At 38.2% G+C, this 27,657-nt stretch overlaps 1 protein-coding gene across 6 annotated transcripts; it reads left to right on the top strand.

The window, feature by feature from the left end:
- On the top strand, positions 1-27,657 carry LOC122651510 (probable amino acid permease 7). Of its 6 annotated transcripts, none has more exons than XM_043844918.1 (7): positions 8-182; positions 560-796; positions 1,548-1,641; positions 10,858-11,072; positions 11,714-11,847; positions 12,037-12,264; positions 27,151-27,657. In XM_043844918.1, the coding sequence occupies exons 1-7, from the start codon at positions 71-73 to the stop codon at positions 27,550-27,552; spliced, it is 1,422 nt and encodes a 473-aa protein (XP_043700853.1). In that variant the 5' UTR covers positions 8-70; the 3' UTR covers positions 27,553-27,657. The 6 variants fall into 6 exon arrangements, with proteins under 6 accessions (XP_043700857.1, XP_043700853.1, XP_043700852.1 ...); XM_043844917.1 differs by lacking the exon at positions 27,151-27,657 and adding an exon at positions 12,540-13,022 and having other exon boundaries at positions 10-182; XM_043844920.1 differs by lacking the exons at positions 8-182; positions 560-796; positions 1,548-1,641; positions 27,151-27,657 and adding exons at positions 9,947-10,053; positions 10,160-10,396; positions 10,531-10,624; positions 12,540-13,022.

Genomic DNA, 27,657 nt, shown 5'->3' with positions numbered 1-27,657 from the left:
ATTCCCTCCTCTTCTTCTCCAGTTCTCTTCTTGATTCCTTCACAAACTCAAAATCTTAAAGGAGGTGGCCATGGGGGAAGAAGAAGTAGAAGCACATCAACAACAGATTCCACTGCTCATAAACCTTCCATTACAACTGCCACCATCACCTTCTTCAAATGGGCAGTACCACAAGAGAACTGGTTAGTCTTCTTCCCGTTCTTCGGAACCCATTTGTTATTCTACTTTGTCTTGTATTCCAATCTTCACAAAAAAAGAAAACTAGAAATTGTTGTTTTCTTACTAGTGAGAGCAAAAATTGTTGTTTTCGATTGTTCTGGTTTGAAAATTTAATCAAATTGATGTTTGTGACTCAATTGTGTGTGAACTGTGAAACTGAATTGTGATTACCATTGTTCATCTGTGCTGGAAAAAAAAAAAGGGAACACATGGACTGCAACAGCACACATAATAACAGAAATTGTTGTTTTTGATTGTGCTGGTTTGAAAATTTAATCAAATTTATGTTTGTGATTCAATTGTGTGTGAATTGTGATTACCATTCTGCTGGTAAAAAAAGGGAACACATGGACTGCAACAGCACACATAATAACAGGGGTGATAGGTTCAGGAGTACTATCACTGGCATGGAGTACTGCACAGCTGGGGTGGATTGCAGGTCCTTTGTCGATGCTCATCTTCGCAGGGATTACTATCATTTCGGCTTTCCTTCTCTGTGATTGCTATAGATCTCCTCAACCTGAAACTGGGCACATCAGACATCCCTCTTACATGGAAGCTGTGAAGTATAATCTAGGTGGGTATTCCAATTTCCAATTCCCAATTTCATTGGAAAAGACATTTCTATTTTTCAATTCATGTCTTCTTCTGTTTATTGGCTTTAATTTGTGCCTCTGTTCATGTTCATCTCCCCTGTTTTGTATGCTTAGATTTTAAGCTTAATGCTTAGGTGTGCTGAGGCTCATCACTTCCAGGAAGGGACAGCCTCTCTTCGCTCTTTCAGACATTGATTTCAATGGTTTAGCCGTTTTGGAAATTTGAGGCTATAATAAGTGGGATGGGCTGGTGAGAGAGCTATAGTAGAGACCCTTGAAAGAAATGGGAAAATGTTCTTTGGGGCAAAATGACCATTCTGCCCCCATGAAAGGTGGAATTTTCACCCCTAAGATGTTAGAGCGTGCTATCATTGGTTGCTGTGTGCACGTGGCCCCTGCACCCAAACACAAGGCCGTGCAAAATGATCGTCGTATCCTTAGGAAATCCCACCTTTCCATGGGGATACGGTGATTATTTCGCGTGACCATGTGTCTGGTCGCAGGGTCTATGCGCAGCACATGATCTCTTCTTGTTCAGAATTCAGAGAAATCCTCTAAATTCAGTATATATATTACCTTTTGGGAATACATATAAGAGAGAGAGAGAGAGAGAGTACTAAGTGGGTTTTTTGGGTCTCTAAACCTTTAACCAAGAGTCTGCCTAATTACATTGATATTTTCTTTCTTCATATAAAGTTGCAAATAAAATGAGGGTGTTGGATGATGATACAGGAAGAGAGAGCATATGGGTATGTGGAGTATTTCAACAAATAAGCTTGTATGGGACCGCCGTTGCTTATACAATTACATCCGCCATTAGCATGAGGTGATATTGTTCTCTCTCTCTCTCTCTCTCTCTCTCCTTAAAAAATTAGAATACATTGCACACCCCGGCGCCTGATTGAACTATTCACATGAATTTAGGTATCTTTATAATCAATTTGGTATTGATGAATATCAACTCTGATGATACCAATACGGATCAGTGGTAGATCCGTATTGATATTGTCGGAGGGTCAAATGATCCAAAAAATTTGTTGTATCGATTTTTTTTTAGGTAAAATGGTCTAATCCGACCCAATATAGCCGATCCGTATCATATGCTTGACACCAATACTACAAACTAAAACCTTGACTATTCATCATCAATAATTCCTTTCTTTTAATTTTTTTTTTTAATGTGTAGATAAAACATTGATAGATTTGTTGAACAGTGATGGCCACTGAGAGGGGGGGTGAATCAGTGGACTGTAAAAATCTTTTCCCTCAACAGTTTCACTCCCTGTTCACCTGTTGAGGACTTTAATACTTACCACAACCACTGACACAGTCTTCTCAAAAGACACACAGGCACACAATTACACTCTAATAGCAATCCTGATTCAGTCTCATACAACCACAGTCACTGATACTGCTGCCAAGAGCTGCTAAACTAAGTGCTGCCAAGAGCTGATGCTATCACACAATATGGCACTCAACCACACACACTGCTGGCACATAAATTACATACACACCCCAGTCTGACAGTCAAAGGCTCTACCAGGTGTGTACACCCATCCTGTAGAAAAGCACTTCTAACCAAAGGCAGGCAATCATCCACAACACAAAGAAATACGTGCTTCGACAATTTGCCTACGTGCACGGAGTAATGGTCACTTGGACCTCAGCATCTACTCATCACTAATTTTTCCAGCATAAAACTGAGAGGCCGCACCCTCGACAGATGATGTTTTAGTCACACTTATGACTCAGGACATTTGACTTGCTTCTATCCCTAAGTATAGAGACAATGGTGTTACCCCCAATGGTTTCCCAGCACCCACTGGTAACCAACACTATGTCCATATGCAACTGGATAACTCAATAAAAATACTTGGGCTTATATGAATGCCCTACAATGTCAAGCACATCTAGCATAGGTCTCAACATGCATCCCTACTACTAGCATATACAATAAATACCAAAATACAAAAATTACAAAGTCAAGAGATAAAAATTCTCACAAGCATGTAGTGTCTCTGATTCCTGGTATCCATAGATAGAGTCTGGCAACTCTGGTAGCTCATTGGAATCTTCAACTTCTCCCAATTTGATGGAGAACTGAAATCTTCAAGTGTACTTAATCACTTATGCTCTGGAGTGGTTCCTGGCAGTGTGGGAAACCACTTTCTTCTTCCCTTCTCCTTTCTTTTCTTTTACTTTTCTTTCCTTGTCTCTTTCTTTTCTTTTCTTTTCCCCTTTCCTTTCTTCTTTCTTTCCTCCACCGAATCTGAGATTGAGCTTCAAACTTCTTTGCTTTTTCTTCTCCTTTTTTTTTTTTTTCTTCCCTTCTGCTTTCGTTCTTCCTTCCTTCCTTCTTTTTCCTTTCTCCTTTTTCTTTCTTCTTCCTTCCTCTTTTTCCCTTTCTTTCTTGGTTGCAACCACAAAGAGAGATGCTGATTCTATGATTTCAGACCATCAATGGCATCAAGGAAGGCTGGACACATGAGATAGAGAGGGAGACTAACCATAGATGCATACAACACCTATTTAGGGCTGCAACCCATATTTCGGCGACCTCTGCTTCGCTTCTCGCTTCTCTCAGCACACCATTGGATTCCTCTCGAAAAATCACCCAAAATAAAAAAAAAGATCATCTCATTTCGATACCGGATGAGTGAGATATCGGGTTTTGAGGTTGGACCATTCACAGGGCTTGAAATGGAATCTAGAGGGCTGTGTATAAGTGCGCGTGCAAGCATCATATCGATGCTTGATTCTACACTACGCCAGTGCACCAGTACACTTAGCAAGGTCCGTCAGATCTTGTTGTTGAAATCCACATGATTTTCGTACGTCAGATCAGCATCACGTGATAGAGTCAATGTCAAAGGCTGACAGTGGCAGGTTGACGTTTCGCGCTCCTATTGGCTGTCTCGTATAGAGGCCTGGGAGCCGTCGATCTGTCGGTGAAGGCGGGAAAGATCTTAAACCGTTGGATCGTCATCAAATATATCTTGAACTGACAAGGCTCATGAGATCCTCCCAAAAGAGAATCTTTTCTGGGCGTTTCTCTACACAGGCGCTGCACGTGATCAAAGATCACAAGGGTCTACAGATCTGGATTATATCTGACCGTATATTCAAATTTCAAAAACTTGGAACGATGTAAATTGCACGATCAGAATCTTTTATCTTCTTGACCAACCAGAACACCAAAAATGGAATCTAGGCCATAACTTTTTTGTTTTAGCTCCGATTTGAGCGCCGTTTACGGCCACGTGTCCGTGACAATGAGCACTACCAATCAAAATTAGCCACATCAGCAAAATCCTTACTGATTTTCTCAGGGAACCCAAAAACAATTCGCAGTGACTAAATTGCCCTTCATTTTAAGTGACCAAATGGGAATCGATGTAACTTTGCCGTCCGAACTCGGAATTGCACGATTCCAGTTGTATTTCAAAGAGGACTCGACGAACTAAAATATTCATGTAGAATGCTCCGCCTAGTTCTATCATTATACCCTCAAAAAATGCCGATGAACACGTTGCTAGTGCGAAAACCTATGAAGTCAACATTCTTAATGCACCTAGCCTTCACCCAAGGCTGTTTAAGGCTTTTAAACACTGCAATGAACAATCTCATGCTACCACATAATCCCCAGATGTTCTAGCATCATTGCCAACATGTCACATCACTATCAAATGACCAAGATGCCCCTGTGAGTTGTGTCAACACTCCATAGACTTCTATGACTGACAAAATCACCAGCATACTACTGGATGCTCTCTGTCACCTGTCTAGGTCATTTGTACTCTATAAAATTACATAAATGCCCTTGAATGCTGTCCATGCCTAAAATAACAGAAATGCCCTTGGATGACTCCCAAATATTATGGGACCTCTATATACACTGTCAAACCCCTGTAATGATATCACTGTCATTGTGAACACTGTAAGAACTACTGGGGATGGTGGGGACACTATCCAATCACTGCCTGCACTGCCATAAGCATGTCTACTCAACCAGAATGTTGCCTGAACTGGCCTGAGCTCTGTAACTACACCAAGATGCATTATGTTGACACCAACAACACACATGCACTGTGTTGACAACAATGACAACCAACACACACTCACTGCCATATGCACTGTGTGTTCAACAATCTCCCCCTTTGGAATTGTTGTCAACACATCATGAGCAAAATATCATCAAAAGTCATCCATGCTCATGAGTCTCTCTCTCTCTCCCCTTGACAATAATTGCAAAGGGTTGAAGTGGGCTGCTTTCCATCTTCAGTAGAGACTCTCTCCACCTTGGACTCCCCCTAAGTCCAATATCTGTTCTATGCTACTGAGCACAACTTCCTGAGAATACTCCCCCTGCCTGGGATATCTCTGTGCCCAACTGGTGTCTCTGTCTCCTGTATATCTGAGAACACCATCTTTGGCATCAGTACCAAAGAATTCCATTTGACTCCACATGAGTCCAAACTAAAAGTAGCAACAACAAAAATAATCCATATATCCATTTGCTGCCTCTGACAATCACCTCACCTGAGCAATCTCTCCCAGTGTGGGATACAAGCACCTATAGGAGTGACCACCGCATCTTCCTATCCTACAGGTGTGAATTCTCAAATTACATAGGAGTGCCCATACGCATCTTCCCCATCCTATGAGTTGAAAATTCAATTGTTCACCTTAAACTCATATCCACCCAACACTACTCAACAGAACATGTGTTGTCTAAAATAGATACACACAACTAAAACGAACTGTAGCTCACAACTGCAACACCATCACCAGTTGTCCAACATAAACCTATGCATCTAGTCAAACCAACATATCACTCCCCCTGTCACCAGTGCTGAAACATCCAACTCTACCCAAGTCAAACAATTACCATACTCACTAAAGAACTGCACTCTAACAACTGTCTCTAAAAGTGATACCAACTAAAACTCTGACTCATACTGATGCACATAAAATTGACTACTGACTGTCACACTCATCAACTGCGAACCTCTGACATCACCACTAACATCTCACTAACTGCTCTGTTCTCTGACGGTCCAAAAACTGCTCATCTGATGATTGCCATATCCCATATCCACCAAATGCAACAACACTATCGAGAACTCCACTGTGTGTCAACTAGATTAGTATCAGAGATATATCGAGCAATTTTAGGAAGGGTTAAAAAGTCAAAAATAAAAACAAAAAATCCGATTTTTGAAGAAAAACAAGGGTAAATCCATCAGATCCGGATTGATGCTGACCAAACCAGATTGGTAACAGCCAAGATCAATACCAATTACTAAATCCTTGCTATAGAGCATTAATTTTCCCATACATGGGCATGGTTCAAGTGGAATCGGATATTCAATTCTCCTATTTTTGTAATCGTTTTTTAAATTTTTTAAGTTCCATGTTCGATGACTTTGATCTTCGTTTTTGCTATTGTGTTTTTTTTTTTTTCTTTTAGGAAGTAAAATATTAGGAAATCAATAAATTTACCTCTTGTAGCAAGTTCTCCAAATATATTGAATCAAAAATTCAAAATGTTTTTTAGGACTCTGGCCAATTCCGGGGTGAAGTTCGATCCCAAGTTCGATTGCATATAATTGAATCTTGTAGGTAGGTCAACATATTAAAGTTGTGTGAGAGGGATTCCTACATTGCCCGTGTGCAGTTTCAAGCAGATGAAAGAATTCACTTTGGGATCTGACAATAGGGGAGGAGCATTTATGATATATCACCCCCTCACATGAACAATGATATGTGAGGGGGTAGGGCTACACAGGTTGGGCCGAGCTTTTTTAAACCCTAGTCCAGCCCTAAGTCCCCTTAGTTAGGCCCAGACCCGGCCCGACCTTGACTCAGAGCCTGAAAATTCCAATCCTGACCAGTTGACCTGCCCCCCAGGTCGAGCTAGGCTGACCCTGATTGGCCCTAATCATGGGGAGGGGAAGGGAGAGATGCATGGGCTGGGCTAGGCTAGGCCGGGGAGAAAATTATTAATTTTACATAAAATAACACTATAATAAATATATTATATCACTTATTATCTTCATATATAACATATTATATAACAAAATCTGTGTGACGTTTAATACTACTAGGGTCAATCAAAGCCAACCTGGCCCATCCAGGCCCAATCAAGGTCAATAATCAGAGCGATACTAACTTATTCAATTCCCGATTCCGATTTTAATAACCTTACTCATCAAGGCTCAGGTTCCACCATAAATAACATAACAAGAGGGGGATCATTGCCAGGTTGCATGACCCTTGCACTAGTACATAGAAATATAAATGGATCAGATTCGGCTCAAATTTATAACTATCCAAATCCGAATCCATTTGCCGAATGACATCCGTATCCGATCCGATATGCGGTAGAATTTTAAAAACTAATATCATATCCGAATTTGGGAATTTATCAGATATTCAAATATTATCCGATCCGATAAACTATCCGATTAGCAAACGTATCTGACCTATATCGATTATGGATTTTCGACTTAGATTACCAAAATATTCTTATAAAAGTGTTTATAATAAGGGTAATATATTAATGGGAAAAAGTTCTCTGTCCGGGAGTGTGGCTTACGCCAGCACTCCCATGAGTCTATCTCTCTCCTCCCCATGTGAAAAGACACCTCTGCCCCCTTATTTTAAGGAGGAGAGAGATAGACACATGGGAGTGCTGGCGTAGGCCACACTCCCGTACAGAAAATTCCTTCCCTACATTAATATATCATATGTTTGTACAAAAATATTAAACTAATCACATTTTACAATTGGGTAGTAAATCATCTAGATATTATCCGATTCGAAATGGAACTATCCGAATCCGAGTATCTTTCGGATGGATTCGAATATTTTTCGAAAACTAAAATTCCGAATTCAAACACAATTCGGAAATGAATTTTCGGCTATCCATTTACATCCCTACTAGAAGTACAGGCTGCGTTCAAAAGTCGTGAAGGGGTGAGACGGTCATTTCGTCGTTCCTGTGTCTTGGTTCTGGGCGCGCCTTCTTTTTCCCTCTTTGAAAGGCCATATCCTTCCGTTCTTCTTGTATTCGCCTTGGATTGAACGAGGATTTGAGAGTGTTGACTCTTCTCAGCATTGAAGTCTGGTCTACTCGAGAAAGAAAGAATCTGAATTCAATTCCCAGACAGTCCATCTTCATTTTTCGTAGTCTACGAGGGGAAGAAAATGGGGATAAAGATGAGCTAAAGTTCCGAGGAAGAGAGAAGGTGGAAGAGGAAACAAGCAAAAACAGTAATTCTCATTTGTCATATCTTTGTCCTTCTCACCTTTCCTAATCTGACTTGGGAAAATAATGACCACCATTGAAGGTATGAACCCTGAACCTTGAAGATAAAGATGAGCTAAAGTTAGGAGGAAGAGGAAACATGCAAAAGCAGTAATTCTCATTTCTCACACACCTTTGTCCTTCTCATCTTTCACAATCTGACTTGGGAAAATACTGACCAGCATTGAAGGTATGAAACCAAGAATCTTGAGGCCTTGTCTTAATTGATTTCGAATTAGCATTTTGCAAGATTGGTTTTTTCCTATTGCCCAACACTTTCAATGACTTTTTTTCACCAAAATCTTACACAGGATCACTTTTATTTATTTGGGTTTCCCTTAGTTCTAATTTGATTTCGTTTGATGCCCTTCCATCTGTGTTATCACCAACATCCACATGGTTGTTGCTTCTTTTCCCTCCTCCTTTTCGTAGATAAGCCCTAAGAACTACAGAATGCCCAAGGAAAAGAGATGACCAACTATGTTGGTTGATTTGCTAGTGGTGTTATCAATCTCCTTTCCTCCCAAACGCACTCTGTTGGAAAAAGAAAGAAATTTCAATAGGGAATCTTTCTTTTGGTAGATATATCTTATAAAAATACAGCACTTATGGCCAATAAGTTCCACAAATTTTTACTTTTATGGCTGTCCATTCTTTTCCGACCATGTCCAGAATAAAGAAGGAAGAAGCATCTCAAGCTCTAGTTTTATTTGACTTAACTTTCAAGGTATGAAAGTATGTCAATGAGAATCTGAAACATTTGACAAGTTTTTTAAAATTTTTGTGCAGTTCTTATAATGGTACACTCAAAGCTTTTATCCAAATCAAAGGGCTACAATAACACATAATATCCCCCTTGGGAATGATAACCAATCTGGATAATAGTGGTTTGGGGTTCTTGTGAAGCTGATCTGATCCCTGTGCTGATGCAAGCCTGGTATGGATTATACCTTCACTTAATTAAAATCTCAGGGCTGCAGTTAGTTATTTTTGGATGAGTGAAGTGATTGTTGGGATCCCTACAACTTAGCTTTCTGGGGAAAGTTCAAAATTCTGTCTACTACAATATTCATCTCTCCCCAGCCAAATACTTTGGTCTTAGGTCTTTAAATCCAGTTCACAAAGAAGAAACTTCCGTTGGCAAGCGAGCCAGCGGATATAATTCACTATCTTTCTTTCCAAGCATGTCATCAAGGATTTTCTGCTTTCTCTCTTTCCGGCAGGTAGGCAAGTTTTGGCATGTAAGCTCAAGTTCAGGGCTTGCAAAGTTGACTAAGCAGGCCTGGTATGGATTATACCTTCACCTGATTAAAATCTCAGGGCTGCAGTTAGTCATTTTTGGATGAGTGAAGTGATTGTTGGGATCCCTACAACTTAGCTTTCTGGGGAAAGTTCAAAATTCTGTCTACTACAATATTCATCTCTCCCCAGCCAATTACTTTGGTCTTAGGTCTTTTATATCCAGTTCACAACCACGGGGTAGTGATGTAGAGGAGATATCATATGAGTTCTTGAGCCGGTTGGACCAGTAGAAGTCTATCCGGACTGATTGGAGGTAAAGCGAATTAGGGTGAATTATATATCAAATCGAAGAAGCCCGCTGAAGTTTTGGAATTTGAATTTGAATTTAATTTTGAATTTTAGCGCATTTTTTTGAATTTCAAATTGTATTTGACCTATTATATAAGGTCTCTTTAGAGTTTGTAATCTCCAACATGAAATCTATTGAAATTTGATAGTTTCGTCCTTATCTTCTACCTTGTGGATTCAAGGGTCGTTTGTGCTAGAACGATATCTAGCCCACCTATCTACTACTGCGTCATAGTGCACCACATTGCCTACTCTGAATTGGGGAAAAAATGGCAGTCCTATCCTCTCTTGAACTACCTAATGGTTCCTACAATGATGATGGGCATCAAATAAGAACTGGTAAAATTATCCAAAGACTAGTTATATTTTCTTGGTTTATTTATTTAATCTGCAATTGAATCCTGATTTTAGTGGCTCTGGGGCGAGAAATATCAACTTCTAACAGGAACGTTATGGACGGCTATTGCTCATATACTTACTGCGGTTATCGGCTCGGGAGTTCTATCTCTAGCATGGAGTGTTGCACAGTTAGGATGGATCGCAGGCCCAATTTCTATGTTTTGTTTTGCCATGGTCACCTGTGTTTCTTCTTTTCTCCTCTCACATTGTTACAGATACCCTGATCCTGTAACTGGAGCAAGACACCACTTTTACATGGATGCTGTTAAAACCTACCTAGGTAGTAAGCAACCAACCTTTTTTTTTCTCATTTTTCCTCTTTCTGGATTCAAACTAACCTTCCTGGTAGGATTCCTGTCTTTTAGGATATTTCCTTCTTTTTTCTCCCAGCCTCTTGATTTTTTAGTGTAAGTTCAGCTAGAAAGCAGACTTGGATATGTGGCTTTCTTCAAATTCTGAGCATGTATGGATTTGGTATTGCTTATGTAATTACCACTTCCATCAGTATGAGGTACTTCTCTTGGTGAAACCCATGTTTTGTATACTTGGTTCTGACTAACATCAGTAATCTAAAATAGTTGGCATGTTTGTGAAGTTACCGGAATGCTTCTTCACCATGAGACAATAAAATTTACTATAGTAATGGTCTATAGCAAAACCTGTGCTCTTATTGTTTTCTCACAGGCTTCAACTGATTTTAATTTTTATATTTAATTTCTTTTTTCCTTTGTTGGGTTACTACAGAGCTATTCAGAAATCAAATTGTTACCATAAAGAAGGACACCAGGCTCCATGTACCTATGGAGATAGTTTTTATATGCTGTTGTTTGGAGCTATTCAGATTGTCTGTTCTCAGATACCTGATTTTCGTAACATGGAATGGCTCTCTATTCTTGCATCAATCATGTCCTTCTCCTACGCTTCCATTGGATTTGCACTTGGCTTTGCCAAAGTAATAGGTATGTGTTTTCTTTTGGCATGGAGTTCTTACTTTGTTCACCATAGTCACCTGTACGGATGTGTGACAAAATTTGGTGACTCGAGTATTGTAGACCATAGTTTTCTTGTAGAAAGGCTAATCTACAGAAAAATGAAGGAACTGAAGTCTTCTATCATTTTGTGTCCATCAATTGATAGGCAAAATCAGATTAGTATCTTCTATATACATATATAAGGGCATACCCAGTGCACGAGGCTCCCGCCATTGTGGGGTCTGGGGACGGTCATAATGTACGCAGCCTTACCCCTGCTTTCACAGAGAGGCTGTTTCCAGACTAGAACCCGTGACCACTTGGTCACAATGGAGGAACTTTACCGTTGCACCAAGGCCCGCCTCTCATACAAGTATCTTCTCTCTCTCTCTCTCTCTCTATATATATATATATACATATATACACACATGTATTTACCTGGACTTGTGTGTCTGACTGCTTTTCTTTTCTGGGGGGAGGAGGGGCGGGGGGGGGGGGGGATTATCACTAATAATAGGATAAAATTTCCACACCAGCTGTATAGTGTTATCATCACCATCATCCTTTTCATAGTTAATATGGTTCCCACTATTGGTTTTTAATTCAGTTTCTGTCCATTCTAATTACAGGAAACAGAAGAGTTAAGGGGAGTATCTCCGGAGTGCAGACAGCTACAATAGCTCAAAAAGTATGGAAAGTCTCTCAAGCGCTTGGAGACATTGCTTTTGCATACCCATACTCCGTAATTCTTATTGAGATACAGGTTAGGCTTGCTTTCTTTTGAATTAACAAAAGATGTTCAAGGTTAACTCATTAGGTGAGAAACATAATTTGTTAAAAAACAAACAACTCTGTCTTATCCCAACTAAATGGTATCGGCTTGAGAAATTTAATTTCTAAATTCTGTAAATAAAGAATCTAACAATGCATAGAAAAAATTGCGAGATTGAAGGACACACTGAAGTCTCCTCCACCTGAGAACCAGACAATGAAGAAAGCATCAATGACTGCGGTCCTTATTACCACCTTCTTCTATCTCTGCTGTGGTTGTTTTGGGTATGCAGCCTTTGGGGACCAGACACCTGGGAATCTCTTAACAGGTTTCGGATTCTACGAGCCTTATTGGCTAATTGACTTCGCGAATGCTTGCATAGTTCTTCATCTAGTGGGAGGATATCAGGTAATATCTCTCTTCCAGTGGTAACAAAAGGGGTCTCTTATCTACAGTTATTATTGTACAAAATGGTGTTATAACTTGAGGTCAGTAGAGCCGCAGCAGCAGTTGTAATACTGTAGAAAGAGTGAATGTAGTTCATATATCATAACTATACAATTGCATTCATAGGTATCCTAAAGTTTGCAGTTTTAACTGTCCTTAAAGTTAGGATTAGATCATATATTTAGTTCTGATGATAAAGCGATATAAATATGTTTTGTTTGCTTTTCTTCCTATAGGTATTCAGTCAGCCAGTGTTTGCAGTTTTTGAAAAGTGGTGTGCAGAGAAGGTCCCCAACAGTGGGTTTGTGAATAATTCCTACACCATCAAAATCCCTCAATTGCCAGTTCTCAGGATTAATCTTCTTAGGTTGTGCTTTAGAACCTGTTATGTTCTATCAACAACAGGACTTGCGATGCTCTTCCCCTACTTCAACCAGGTTTTGGGATTGTTGGGTGCCCTGAACTTTTGGCCCTTGACCATATATTTCCCTGTGCAGATGTATTTTGTTCAGAGGAAGATTGAACCTTGGACAAGAAATTGGATTATTCTTCAGTCTTTCAGCTTTTTCTGCTTGCTTGTATCTCTGATTGCTTTGGTTGGGTCAGTTGAAGGACTCATAAGTGAAAGGTTAAGCTAAGAAACTGCCTGCAATTGTGATTGTGCAATGGAATAAGGCTGGAGTTCTGTAGAAAGGCTGTTGGAATTGCTATGTATGCTTTTTTTTTGGCAAATATATAGCCTTAGTTATAGGATTTCCACAAGCTACCTCCATATCTGGTTTTTATCCCCATTGCCTCTGTATGGTTGCAAATAAAGGAAAGGGTAGGAAAGTGAAATCATCGGCTATAAAAAGAAAATGAAAAAACTGTTGTAATCATACTTTCAGATGAAATATTTATTTTCATTCTTAAAACCAAAGAAAAATTTGGTTGCAAACTATAGTAAAGTTTAATACCAAGATTTGGAATGTTTTAGAGTTGGTTACACATCATATGTTTGCTAATGCTTATAAAAGTTTCTATTTTGATTTTAATTTGATTTCACTTCCCTTTGCTTATTTCCTTGCAACCAATTGGAGCCTTTAGGAAATTAAGAGGGAAAGCTTGATAAAGCAAGAACTAACAGGAGGTACTCCCTCCACTTTTTCATATCACCTTTGGGGCACCTCAATAAAAAATAATTCATGATTGAAAGCCCGCTGAACAAGCATTTGGATCGACACAATATCGAAGATAAACCAACCCTGTTTGCATCAAATCAAAGGAAACTATGTTCATTTTGAAGCATATACTGAACTACCTGAAAGGGCATTGCCAAGAGAATGTACTATTTTTGTATTCTATATATATACATAAGAAATACACAAAAAGGGAATGTGAAATTCTTTTATTTTCCTAATTTTGCGTAAGAAAAGATTCACTCTTTTACCCTGTTGATATAAGGTTCTCGATTACTAATCATGAAAGTGGGAAAAAAATTGGATCTGTAAGAAAAAGGAATTATTTGAAACTTATTACTCGAAGCAATTGAGCACCAATAATGCATACAGATGATCAACTACTTCAAATAATTGGGGTAATGAGTTGGAATTCTCTAATTTGTGGTTTGGAGGTCGGGGACACTATTAGGCCAGCGCCCGTCAAGTCAGTGCACTGAGTTGGGTATTTTGGGTCTTAAGCCTTAACCAAGATTATGCCTTGTTACATTGCTATTTTCTTTTCTTCTTTTGTTAGTTAGCTAGATTTTCTCTTAATTATATAACGAATAATAAGAAGAAAATAGAGATGATGTATGTTGATATAAAGCTGCAAATAAAATGAGGGTGATACAAGAAGAAAGAGCATATGGGTACGTGGATTGTTTCAATAAATAAGCTTGTATGGGACGGCCGTCGCCTATACAATTACATCCGCCATTAGCATGAGGTAATATTGTTTTCCCTCTCTCTCCTTTACTCCTAAAGAAATTGGAATACATTGCACACCCTGGGTTGCCTGAGTGAACTATTCACATGGTTTTAGGTATCTTATCATCAATTTCATATCGACAAATATCAATACGATCGGTGGTAGATCTGTATTGATATTGTTGGAGGGTAAAATGATCCAAAAATCAGTTGTATCGATATTTTTGGGGGTAAAATGGTCTAATCTTACCCAATACAGCCGGTCCATATTATATGCCCCACACCGATACAACCACCAATACTGCAAACTAAAACCTTGACTATTCATCATCAATAATTAGTAGTGTAGCCACCACCCGATGGGAGGGAGTATTTTAGTCTCGCATTAGTCTGGTAGTATGCGGTAGTTTGGCTTATGACTCTGGAAGGACTTCTCCACCTTGAAGCTCAGGCTTTTGGGTTGGACGCCATTAAGTGGTATCAGACCGGTTTGTCTGTGCACCGGCCATGTGAGGACTCATGGCCCAAAGCTAGGGGAATTGATGTAGTGAATGCGCTCCATGGCTAGGAATGGGAGGGGAGTACTTGTTGTTCGATGGCTGTCACTAAGAGGGGGTGAATCAGTGATAGAATTTCTTTCAAACATTTTCTTCCCACACAAGTATTGGCAATCACTGCTAGAGTCAAAACTGATGATCACACAATCGTGCACACACCCCAGTCAGACTCAAAGGCTCTACTAAGTGTGTACACCCATTCTGCAATCCACACACTTCAAATGTCGATACATATATAATGCAAAAATCCACACGCACAACACAAGGTATATGTGGCTCAGCAAGTTGCATACATCCACGGAGCAATGCCACTGAAGGTTTCGTATTTTCTCAATACTTAACTTCGCCGCACCTACAGTTGTGAGCAACCACACCCAAGTTTACTCAGCATAGAACTGAGAGGGCATTAACAAAAGGCCAATACAATGGTAGCACCCACTCCCAGTATTCAGCACCCAACGAATACACTTTACAATAATATGAAAGTTTTGGGTTTACAATCAATACTCTATAATCATGCACACATTAGTATAAGCATTCCACAATACATCACCTATTACTAGCATACAACATAACAAAGATTAAGCATAGACAATCATAATGGAGGAAAAAGGCTTACAACCGTTGTTCTGAGATAACACCGGTAATCCGAGATGTCTATGAAATGTATTGGAGACCAGTGGAGATGTTTGCTCTTCTTGTTCTTCCTTCTCTTCTTGTCTTCTTCGACAAACTCACTCAATCCATCAATAATGTCCTCCAAGAACTTCTACTCACATGTTCTGCCTTCATTGTATGCTCAAGAGCACTTACACAAGGTAGAAGAAGAAAGTTTAATGCATTTCACACTATTTTTTCAAAGTCAAAACTCCATTCTCCCCATCTTCCCCTCTGTTTTTGTTTTTAGTTCTCCTCTATTCAGTTCTTGTGTGGTAGAGAGAGAGTTTGTTGAACTGAGAATTTTGATATATGGTGGAGCTCAAACCGATATCGGATGCCTGAGATATGTCCAATCAAAGTTGGGCCAATAAAGAATTTTCAAATGGAATCTTGAGAGGGTGAATTGTGCACGTACGATGTACCATAACTTGTGGACCACATGGGTGTACGAGGACTTGCCTTTTGATGACCATTAGATTTGAATGAGTATGTGTGGCAGCATTAATGGTCGCCAGATGAGTACCTTTTAGTTGAAAGATCAACACAAAATACGAAGGAATAAACCAATTAAAGAATTGCTATTGGAATCTTCTGGAGTGTTGTGGCGTGTATGCGCAACATGGGAGCCAACTTGAGGGATCCTCATCCCGTCACAAGATACGTTCAAGAGATATTTTAGCCTTTTGCCGGTTCGTGTAGCATGAAATCCTCTCATCCCTTGATCCTGTCGAATTAGGCTGGAATAACCCTGGTCATTGGATCTGAACCCAACTTTTTTTTTTTTTTTTTGGAGACAGGAGGGGTATCCAACTTTAGATATGACCCCATGCCACGCACGAACCGGAAGCTTCTGGGCCCTAGTGAACCTCAGGCGGGTGGCACCAATAAATTATGCAGCAACGAAGGTTTGATCACGAGACCTCGCTTCCTGAGGCAGAGTCTCATGTCCCCTCCAAGCCAGTTGCGCTAACCCCTTGGGGTTCAACTTTATAGACTTAATATGTGACAAATAAAACACTTCATTTTGGAATCTTGGATTCACTCTGGTGCACATGCGCTACACTCAAACCATAGCACATTGTTTTGGCAAAGGCTCGATGACCACCATTTAATTAATAGAATTCAAACTCGATAATGAATTCGACATTCAATCCATCGATATGCATTTAATGCAACCGTATTCAAGACATAGAGTTCATACTAGTACGGTCAACGAAGCCTATTTTGAGACTCAATTAGGATTCTACAAATGGAATCAAGAGCTTTTAAAAGCTTCTTCGTTAATTTAAACTATTAAATAAGCCACAACCCTTGGACTTCACGTGGGCTTGGTTCTTAAATCCTCCATTTTGACCCCCAATAAGACTCCTTGTTTTGGAATCCCGAAAAACTCAACATAAATTCCATTCGGTCATTAATTCTTCAACTTTTGAGAATTACGATCAGGCCTCTGACTTCACCTTTGTATGCCTCTGTAATCACATTTTAAATAATTTGCATTTAAAGGACTTCTGTAGAAAAACACTCACAAAAGCTTGCTATGAAATGGACTCAAAAAAGGGCTTTGTATGGAGGACCTTATGTGTGATGGAATAAAAAAGGTAAAATTACTTGGACACCCCCTGTACTATGACCATTTTGTTTACGATTATCAACATTTGAAATAATTACTTGATATCCCTTGAAACCTGACGGTGTTAGTCTGCTGTTAATGTTTAATTAGAAATATCCATTTTGCCCTCGTCACCTATTCAATAGATAAACAGTGAAATAGGTTGAATGGAAAAATCCATTTTACCCTTATCACATATTCAATAAAAAAAAATGAAATTGACAAATTTACCCCCCTTACCCTTCTCCTCCTCGTTCTTCTTCTTCTTCCTCCTCCGGCATGACCACTGCCCCTACCCCCTACTACTTGTTCTTCTTCTTCTTCTTCCTCCTCCGGCACCACCGCCCCTATCCCCTACTGCTTCTTCTTCTTCTTCTTCCTCCTCTGGCAACATCACCGGCCCTACCCGCTACTGCTTCTTCTTCTTCCTCCTCCGGTAACACCACCGCCCCTATCCCCTACTGCGTTGCATCTGCAACAAGGCTGTTCAGTGCCCGTGGAATGGAACCAAAAAATTGAAATGGCCCTATGAATTTCATGTTTCTAGATCCAAAGGCCGGTTCTAGGGTTCTTGGGGATCGATTCCATCTCATTTTTTTTTCTTCTTTGTTAAGAACCTCTTCTCTTCTTCCCACGGTTAGCCATTGGTGCAAAAAACCGAAAATCTCTTCCTCGTTACAGATTCATTTTGGCTCATCCATCAAGAAAGAGAATTCCTGAAACAAAATAAGGGAGAAGAGACAAAAGGGTTCGAACGAAAATGCCGATTAATGGATGAGAATAGGAAATTGAAACAATTTGAGATGTGTGGGAGAATTACCTGATGAAGGGGGAAGACCCAGAAAGATTATCGGGTTTTCGGTCGCTCTCTAGCAAGAATTGTTCATGGTGATCTGAGTTCTTCTGTTCGTCCATGAAGAATAAGAATAATCGAGAAAGGTAAAAGAATGATAATAAAAAAACGTCTGAGGAAGCAGCTTAGGTCAACCTATAGATTACGATTCGATTCGATGCGACTAGATTTAACCCAAAAAGAAGACAGAAAGAGAGAGAGAGAGGGAGTGAAAGACGAAAAGGACTGCAACTGCACAGCTGAGAGAGTTTTTAGGAATCTCGACTATTGACGGATCATTCATTTTTAGGGTTCCTGGGGAGATTTTCTGTGAAGTTGGATTTGAAGAAGGAAAATAGTTGATTCTTCATTTGTCTCGGTGCTATTTTTTTTTTTCAGATCAAGATTCACTCAGGATGGATGATCCTTGGCTCTGTTCTCCCTGTGAAGATGAATTGGATAATGAGAAACGGGTTATTCTGCTATGGATCTTTGGCAAATCTGTTCTTGTAGGTGAATAAGTTTGATTCCAGTTACCATTTGAAAGCATAACAAAGTAATTTGTGATATCTTGCTCTGTTCTTTCCGATTCAAACCCTTAATCGATTTTCAGATTCAAACCCTTAATCTGAAAATCGATTAAGGGCTTTGGGTTATTTTGATTTGAAGTTTGTTTAAGGAAAGAGAAATTTTCTGAAATTGACTAGGGCTTGAAATCAATTAGGGTGTCAAGTAAGTGTTTGAACAGTCGTGTTGCAGATGCAATGCAGTACGGGGTAGGGGCAGTGGGTTTGCAGGAAGAAGAAGAATTGGCTGCTGGTTTTTTTTTTTGCAGGAGGAAGAAGAAGAAGAAGAGAAGGAGAAGGGGATAAATATGTCACTTCATTACATCTTAAGGGTAGTTTAGATATTTAAAAAATATTTAACCTATAATTACGGTGACTGACTAACGGACAGGGCTACTTGAAAGAAATGTTAAACTGCAAGGAGTGTTCAAGTAATTGTTTCAAACATTGGAGAGACTAAGCAAAATAGTCATAGCACAGGGGGTGTCCAAGTAATTTTCCCAATAAAAAATGCTGCAAAAAGCAATGCTTTGATATTACTACGCCTCATCATATCACCTAGCCCAGACCATATAATCCTAAGAAACCTGATGTCATGCCACATGCCAGCCACTCATGCCATGAGGCATAGTGGGGTCCACATATTGTGGGTCCCACCTCCACCTTCGGTCTCCTCTAATCAATGAAAGAATGTTTCAAATGATTTTACCATTGAGTCATTGCCATCTCAACCAATACTGCCATTGTACTATGAGTAGCGCTGAATTATCAAATTGCCCTTAAGCATTGCCAACGATATCCAAACATGTACAAAACCATCTCTGAAGCATAGAACTGTTGCATCACTTCAAAACTTGTCACTTCATCATTGATCTGTACTTGGTTGCCAACAATGACAACCTATATGCAATAGTACTTTAGTCCTACATCGATCGGGTAGTGTGCGACAGTTTGGCTTATGACTTTGAAAGGGTCTTTCTACCTATAAGCTAGCTCGGGTTTTTAGGTTGGACGCCATTAAGTGGTATCAAAGTAGGTTGTTCATGCACCGACCATGTGGGGGCTCATGGCCCAAAGTTTGGGAAGTTGATGCAGTGAATGCGCTCTATAGCCAGGAATGGGAGGGGAGTTTAGTCCCATGTTGGTCGAGTAATATGTGGCAGTTTGGCTTATGACCTTGGAAGGGACTCTCCACCCTGAAGCTCGGGCTTTTGGGTTGGACGCCATTACATTCACCTATTTATGTAATTGTCTTTTGAATTTCTTAAGTTTGATCATCATTTTTGCAATTGTTTTTTTTTCTTTCTTTCTTTTAGTCAGTAAAATACAAAGAAATCAACAAAATTTACCTATTGTAGGAAATTCTCCAAAAATATTGAATCAAAAAATTCAAAATGTTTTTTTAGGACTCTAGGCGATTTCGGCGTGGAGGTCAATCCCAAGTTTGGTTCCATATAATTGAACCTTGTAGGTAGGTCATCAAATTAAAGTTATGGTAGAAGGCTCCTTGCACTGCCCGTATGCAGTTTCAAGCTGATGAGGGAACCCACTTTGGAATCTGACAATAGGAGGGAGGAGCATTTATGACATATCATCCCCTCACATAAACAATGGTATGTGAAGGGATGTGCAATTTTAATTTTGAGCTGACATTGTGCATAACTTTTTTCCTATAGTTCTAATAATAAGTAACTTGTGAGATTGATCTTCTTTTCTTTCATTTTTATCATTTTTCCTTTCTTTGGGGTGGCAAGAGAGAAAAATTGGATTAGTTCAATCAATAAGAAATCTTCTATTGTGACCTAATTGTGTCACATAATCAATCATAATAGACTAAATTGTGGTGTAAGTCACTTGTCAAGTTTCAGACATAACAAAGTTTTTCACATGACAAAATAAAATGATGAAAAATTCTGAACTACCAATAAGTTGCACAAGAGCATAGCATTAAGTATCAGCACCATATTTGACATATCGGCTGATAAGTATCAAAATTGCTAGAGATCAATACCGATACAGATCAGTGGTATTAGTATCTATTGGGGGTAAAATAGTCTGATACTCAACATGTTATCTAATTTTGAGGAAATTCTCCAATCCAGCCCACTACTACCAATCTGTATCGGTATTGATATCAGCCGAAACTGAAATCATACAGATACTATTATTCAGATCCCTACATGGGAGATGCCACTTGTGTTACATAACTTTGGAGGGTGATCCAATAAAGAAACTTGTCCATTTATTTCAAGGGCGTCAAATTAGAACCGGAATCGAACAACAAAATCAAAACTAGACTGAATAAGTCGAACCGAATTGAACTGAATAAATTTGGTTTCAATTCAGTTTTGGAATGTAGGAAATTCGATTTGGTTCCGGTTCCAGTATAGGAACCATTGGTTCAAACTGAATTGGGATATTAATATATTTTGTATATATTACTAAAATTAGTATTAGACTTTATAGTATAATATTATACTATAATATAGTATATTAATATATTAATATTTTATAATACTATTATATTATAATATATGAACTGAGTACAGGAACCAGATCTCCAACTGTGTAAAAACCAAATAAGAACCGAATGGCGGAATCGAATAAGAACTAAACCGAGCGGGTTCAGTTTGAGTATCAATATGTAGAACTGATTTGGTTCTTAATTTAGTTTCAATCCATACAACACTTTTTGAAATCGAACCGATTTACACCCTTAGTTTGGTTTTTCAATTAAGAGTTATGAATCCCAAGAGACGAGGGTTCAAATCTCTTGTCACATCCCTTTTCAACTCCTTTCTAGAACACTGGACTTGTAAGGGTGTCAATTTGGGACCAAAACCGGTAATCGTCCCAGAACCATCCTACTAAAATCTGGTACCAGATTGTCCCACTAATAAATGGGATGGTATTGGGATTTGATTTTGGTACCGAATAATAAATGGGACGGGACGGTTCATGAACAAGATTTTCAATGGTACCAGTACCAAAATACCAGTTAGGTACCAGAACTATGAGTACCCTTTCAAAAAGTATACTATATGTTCTTGTGTTGAAGTTTTTTTGTTGTATTTTGATGTATTTTAGTGGTATTTTCTCTTATAGAGGTTTTAGCTAATGGACCTTTAGTTCTATTTCTATAAACTTGTTTTGTGATGGCAGTAAAACCATATATGAGCTTGTTTATTTCATCCTCATTAATTGTTAGACGTCGTTTTAAGAAGCAATATTTCATGTTCTTTTGTTGAAGTTTTATGGTTGTAGTTTGATGTATTTTAGTGGTATTTTCTCTTATAGAGGTTTCAGCTAATGAACCTTTAGTTATATTTCTATAGATTTGTTTTAGACGTCATTTTGAGAAGTTTACATATAATCTTAGGGAGGAGTATGAAGAAGTAAATCGATGAAATTTATCTTTGCTTCATATTCTAAGTTACTTTCTAATAATGGAACCATTAAAGTTCTTTATTGTTTTTTTTTTTTTTTGGTTAGGCCTAGAACACAATATGTCTTTTTTCTTTTTCTTATGTCTGATGAGATACTTTTATTGATATTTTGATTTGTTAAATGATAATCTTATGAGATGTAATAGGGGATATTATATTGTGTTTATTTTAATTGTGAGGTTTCTTTTTGATAAAATCATTGTCTTATTTTTTTTCTTATACGAAAAAAAAGAGAAAACACAAGGCATGATAGAAGGAAAAAGAGGAGACGAAGAAGCAAGGATGACTACACATGGGACAAAAGGGAGATAGTCCAACCTTGCCTAACCTTCTTTTTTTTTTTTTGTCATTTCAATAGGGGTGAGAGTTTTCGTTTCACCGAGGCGAGACGGTCATTTTGCCATTCATGTGTCTGTGTGTGCCTTCTTTTTCCCTCTTTGAAAGTCTATAGGACCATATCCTTCCATTCTTTTTGTATTTGCCTTGCATTGAAGAGGTTTTGAGAGCCTTGACTCTTTTTGATACATTGAAGATAATTGAAAAAGAAAATAATGAAAAGAAAAATGGGGGGAGAGAGAGATAAAATAGGATAGAGGTTTGGATGCTTTATGGACGAAGTAGCCAGAAGTCCTGACGCAATTAGGACGCCGCCAATCCTCTTCTCAATATAACTCTAAAGAGATAATTTAAGGGATAATAATCTGATAACTTTTTCATTCACAATCACTATTAAATAGGGTTGTCAAGGCTAATAGCTACATAACTAGACACAAGTCTTACACCAATTTTACCAGATAACTATTATTTCATATTCACACTACATAATTACTAATAACTGATAAACACTATCTGTCTGGCCCAATTCCGACCCTTGTTTCATAGTATCTACTGATACTGTAGACAAATGTGTAATCCGTTCTCTTTCTAATAGATTGCACTTTCTACCCAAAAAAAAAAAAAAAAAAAAAAAATCTAATAATTGATAAACACTATCTCATCTTACATAACACACTCATACCCTTTTCCGCGTATCCGAATGTTTAATTAAAAAAAATGTATTTTATCGTATATATGATAAAATACTCGTCTTTTAAGTTCACTCATATTATACACGTATTAACCACGAATTAAACGCATTTAATACTTTGTAACTTAAGTTTAATTTTGTTATAAAAAAAAAAACGCAAAACAAAACCCTCACATAATACGATTTTGGTCTTCTTCTCTTCGAACCCTAGTCGTTGATTGCCCCCATTCATCTGAGCTCTACATATGACTATATAAATTTTTAACCTGCTACTAAGGTACATGAACTTCCACTGGGGATGTTAGTTCATCTTAGAGATGAGTTCATTGATGTGAGCTCATCTTAGAGATGAGTTCTAGAACTAGTATGTCTTATTTTTTTTTTCTTATGTTTGATGAGAATATTTTTATTGATATTTTAATTTGTTAAATGATAATCTTATGAGATGTAATAAGGGATATTATATTGTGTTTATTTTAGTTATGAGGTTTTTTTTGGATAAAATCATTGTCTGTATGCTATTATTTTGTTTATTAGGTAGTGAATGTCTATTATATAGTGAATATATACACGTATTTTTGCTTATAGAATAACCGTATTAAATATGTATCGTATTATTATTATATATATTTTATTACGTTGAATTTTTAAAAAATATTATTGTCATCTAATCCATTTAATTGCCGAATGTATCCGTTCCTATTCAATTGCCATTCTAAACTTAGTAACTATGCTCATACCCAAAAACATGCACCTAAACCGAAATTAATATTCTACACTTTTTTCAATAGTGAAGTAGACTTTTACCAAAAAAGAATCTGGTAGACCGTAGACTAGAGAAAGAAAGAACCTAAATTCAATTCTGAGGATATAGATGATGTGACTCATCATTTTTCGTAGTCTATCACGGGACGAACATGGGTATAATTATATACAGATGAACTACAGTTACGAGGAAAAGAGAAAGTGGAACCAGCATTGAAGGTATGAAACCAAGAATCTTGAGGCCTTATCTTAACAGATTTCGAATTAGCATTGTGCAAGATTGCTTTTCTCCTCTTGCCCTACACTTCCAATTACTTTTTTCACCAAAATCTTACACAGGATCACTTTTATTTATTTGGATTTCCCTTGGTTCTAATTTGATTTCGTTTGATGACCTTCCATCTGTGTTATCACCAACATCTACATGGTTGTTGCTTCTTTTCCCTCCAACTTTTTCGTAGAAAAGCCTCAAGAACTACAGAATGCCCAAGGAAAAGAGATGCTCAGCTATGTTGGTTGATTTGCTAGTTGTGCTATCAACCTCCTTTCCCCCCAAACGCACTCTGTTGGAAAAAGAAAGAAATTTCAGTAGGGAATCTTTCTTTTGGTAGATATGTCTTATAAAAATACAGCACTTATGGCCAATAAGTTCTAAAGAAATTTACTTTCATGGCTGTCCATTCTTTTCCGACCATGTCCAGAATAAAGGAGGAAGAAGCATCTCAAGGTCTAGTTTTATTTGACTTTAACTTTCAAGGTATGAAAGTAAGTCAATGAGAATTTGAATCATTTAATGTAATCTCAAAAACTAGTTTTTTTTTTTTTTTTTAATTTTTGTGCAGTTCTTATAATGGTACACTCAAAGCTTTTATCCAAATCAAAGGGCTACAATAATACATAATCTCCCCCTTAAGAATGATAACCAATCTTGATAATAGAGGTTTGGGGTTCTTGTTAAGCTGATCTGATGATTCCTGTGCTGATGCAGGGCTGCAGTTAGTCATTTTTTGGATGAGTGAAGTGAATGTTGGGATCCCTACAACTTAGCTTTCTGGGGAAAGTTTAAAATTCTGTCTACTACAATATTCATCTCTCCCCAGCCAATTACTTTGGTCTTAGGTCTTTTATATCCAGTTCACAACCACAAGGTAATGCACCACATTGCCTACTCTGAATTGGAAATAATGGCAGTCCTATCCTCTCTTGAACTACCTAATGGTTCCTGCAATGACGATGGGCATCAAATAAGAACTGGTAAAACTAACCAAAGACTAGTTATATTTTCTTGGTTTATTTTTATTTAATCTGCAATTGAATCCTGATTTTAGTGCCTCTGGGGTGAGAAATATCAACTTCCAACAGGAACGTTATGGACGGCTATTGCTCATATACTTACTGCGGTTATTGGCTCGGGAGTTCTATCTATAGCATGGAGTGTTGCACAGTTAGGATGGATCGCAGGCCCAATTTCCATGGTTTGTTTTGCCATGGTCACCTATGTTTCTTCTTTTCTCCTCTCAGATTGTTACAGATACCCTGATCCTGTAACTGGAGCAAGACACCACTCTTACATGGATGCTGTTAAAACCTATCTAGGTAGTAAGAAACCAACCTTTTTCTTCTCATTTTTTTTCTCTTTCTGGAATCAAACTAACCTTCCTGGCAGGATTCCTGTCTTTTAGGTCATTTCCTTCTTTTTTTTTTCCCCCAGCCTCTTGATTTTTTAGTGTAAGTTCAGGTAGAAAGCAGACTTGGATATGTGGCTTTCTTCAAATTCTGAGCATGTATGGATTTGGTATTGCTTATGTAATTACCACTTCCACCAGTATGAGGTACTTCTCTTGGTGAAACCCATGTTTTGTATACTTGATTCTGACTAACATCAGTAATCTAAAATAGTTGGCATGTTTGTGAGTTACTGGAATGCTACTTCACCATGAGACAATAAAATCTACTATAGTAATGGTCTATAGCAAAACCTGTGCTCTTATTGTTTTCTCACTAGCTTCAACTGATTTTAATTTTTATATTTAATTTCTTTTTTCCTTTGTTGGGTTACTACAGAGCTATTCAGAGATCAAATTGTTTCTATAAAGAAGGACACCAGGCTCCATGTACCTATGGAGATAGTTTTTATATGCTGTTGTTTGGAGCTATTCAGATTGTCTGTTCTCAGATACCTGATATTAGTAACTTGGAATGGCTCTCTATTCTTGCATCAATCATGTCCTTCTCCTACGCTTCCATTGGATTTGCACTTGGCTTTGCCAAAGTAATAGGTATGTATGGCATGGATTTCTTACTTTGTTCACCATAGTCACCTTTATGGATGTGTGACAAAATTGGGTGACTGCAGTATGGTAGACCATAGTTTTCTTGTCAAAAGGTTAATCTATAGTTAAACAAAGGAACTGAAGTCTTCTATCATTTTGTGTCCATCAATTGATAGGCAAAATCAGATATCTCTCTCTGACTTGTGTGTGTGTGATTGCTTTTCTTTTTTTTGTTTGGGGTGGGGGGGTGGGCGGGGGGGAATATCACTGATAATTGGATAAAATTTCTGAACCAGCTGTATAGTGTTATCATCACCATCATCCTTTTTCATAGTTAACATGGTTCTCACTAATTCAGTTTCTGTCCTTTCTAATTACAGGAAACAGAAGGGTTAAGGGGAGTATCTCTGGAGTGCACACATCTACAATAGCTCAAAAAATATGGAAAGTCTCTCAAGCACTTGGAGACATTGCTTTTGCATACCCATACTCCATAATTCTTATCGAGATACAGGTTAGGCTTGTTTCCTTTTGAATTAACAAAAGATGTTTAAGGTTAACTCATTTGTTGAGAAATATAGTTTGTAAAAAAACCAAACAACTCAGCCCTATCCCAACAAAATGGGGTCGGCTTGAGAAATTTAATTTGTAAATTCTGTACGTAAGGAATCTAATAATGAATAAAAAAAAATTGCGAGATTGAAGGACACACTGAAGTCTCCTCCGCCTGAGAACCAGACGATGAAGAAAGCATCAATGACTGCAATACTTGTTACTACCTTCTTCTATCTCTGCTGTGGCTGTTTTGGGTATGCAGCCTTTGGGGACCAGACACCTGGGAATCTCTTAACGGGTTTCGGATTCTACGAGCCATATTGGCTAATTGACTTTGCTAATGCTTGCATTGTTCTGCATCTAGTGGGAGGATATCAGGTAATATCTCTCTTCCAGTGGCAGCAAACTTTCTACAGCTATTATTGTAAAAAATGTTGCTATAAATTGCGGTCAGAAGAACCACAGCATCAGTTGTAATACTGTAGAAAGAGTAGATGTAGTTCATATATCATACCTATACAAATACATTCATAGGTATCCTAAAGTTTTGCAATTTTTAACTGTCTTTAAAGTTGGGAGTAGCTCATATATTTAGCTCTTTATGATAAAGTGATATAAATATGTTTTGTTTGCTTTTCTTCCTATAGGTATACAGTCAGCCAGTGTTTGCAGTTGTTGAAAAGTGGTGTGCCGAGAAGTTCCCCAACAATGGGTTTGTGAATAATTCCTACACCATCAAAATCCCACTATTGCCAGTTCTGAGGATTAATCTTCTTAGGTTGTGCTTTAGAACCTGTTATGTTCTATCAACTACAGGACTTGCGATGCTCTTCCCCTACTTCAACCAGGTTTTGGGAGTGTTGGGTGCCCTGAACTTTTGGCCCTTGACCATATATTTCCCTGTGCAGATGTATTTTGTTCAGAGGAAGATTGAACCTTGGACAAGAAATTGGATTATTCTTCAGTCTTTCAGCATTGTCTGCTTGCTTGTTTCTCTGATTGCATTGGTTGGGTCAGTTGAAGGACTCATAAGTGCAAAGTTGAGCTAAGAAACTGCCTGCAATTGTGATCATGTAATGGAACAGGGCTGTAGTTCTGTAGAAAGGCTGTTGGAATTGCTTTGTATGCTTTTATTTGCATATATAGCCTTAGAT

Source organism: Telopea speciosissima, chromosome 2 (assembly GCF_018873765.1).
Source record: "Telopea speciosissima isolate NSW1024214 ecotype Mountain lineage chromosome 2, Tspe_v1, whole genome shotgun sequence".
Taxonomy (NCBI): domain Eukaryota; kingdom Viridiplantae; phylum Streptophyta; class Magnoliopsida; order Proteales; family Proteaceae; genus Telopea; species Telopea speciosissima.
This window is presented reverse-complemented; position numbering and strand designations above follow the sequence as displayed.

Excerpts from the sequence above, each read along its gene's own strand:
- LOC122651510 (XM_043844918.1), top strand. The coding sequence starts at position 71 with ATGGGGGAAGAAGAAGTAGAAGCACATCAACAACAGATTCCACTGCTC. Across the intron at positions 797-1,547 it reads AGCTGTGAAGTATAATCTAG|GAAGAGAGAGCATATGGGTA; the intron begins GTGGGTATTCCA and ends ATGATGATACAG. Across the intron at positions 11,848-12,036 it reads TAATTCTTATTGAGATACAG|GACACACTGAAGTCTCCTCC; the intron begins GTTAGGCTTGCT and ends GCGAGATTGAAG.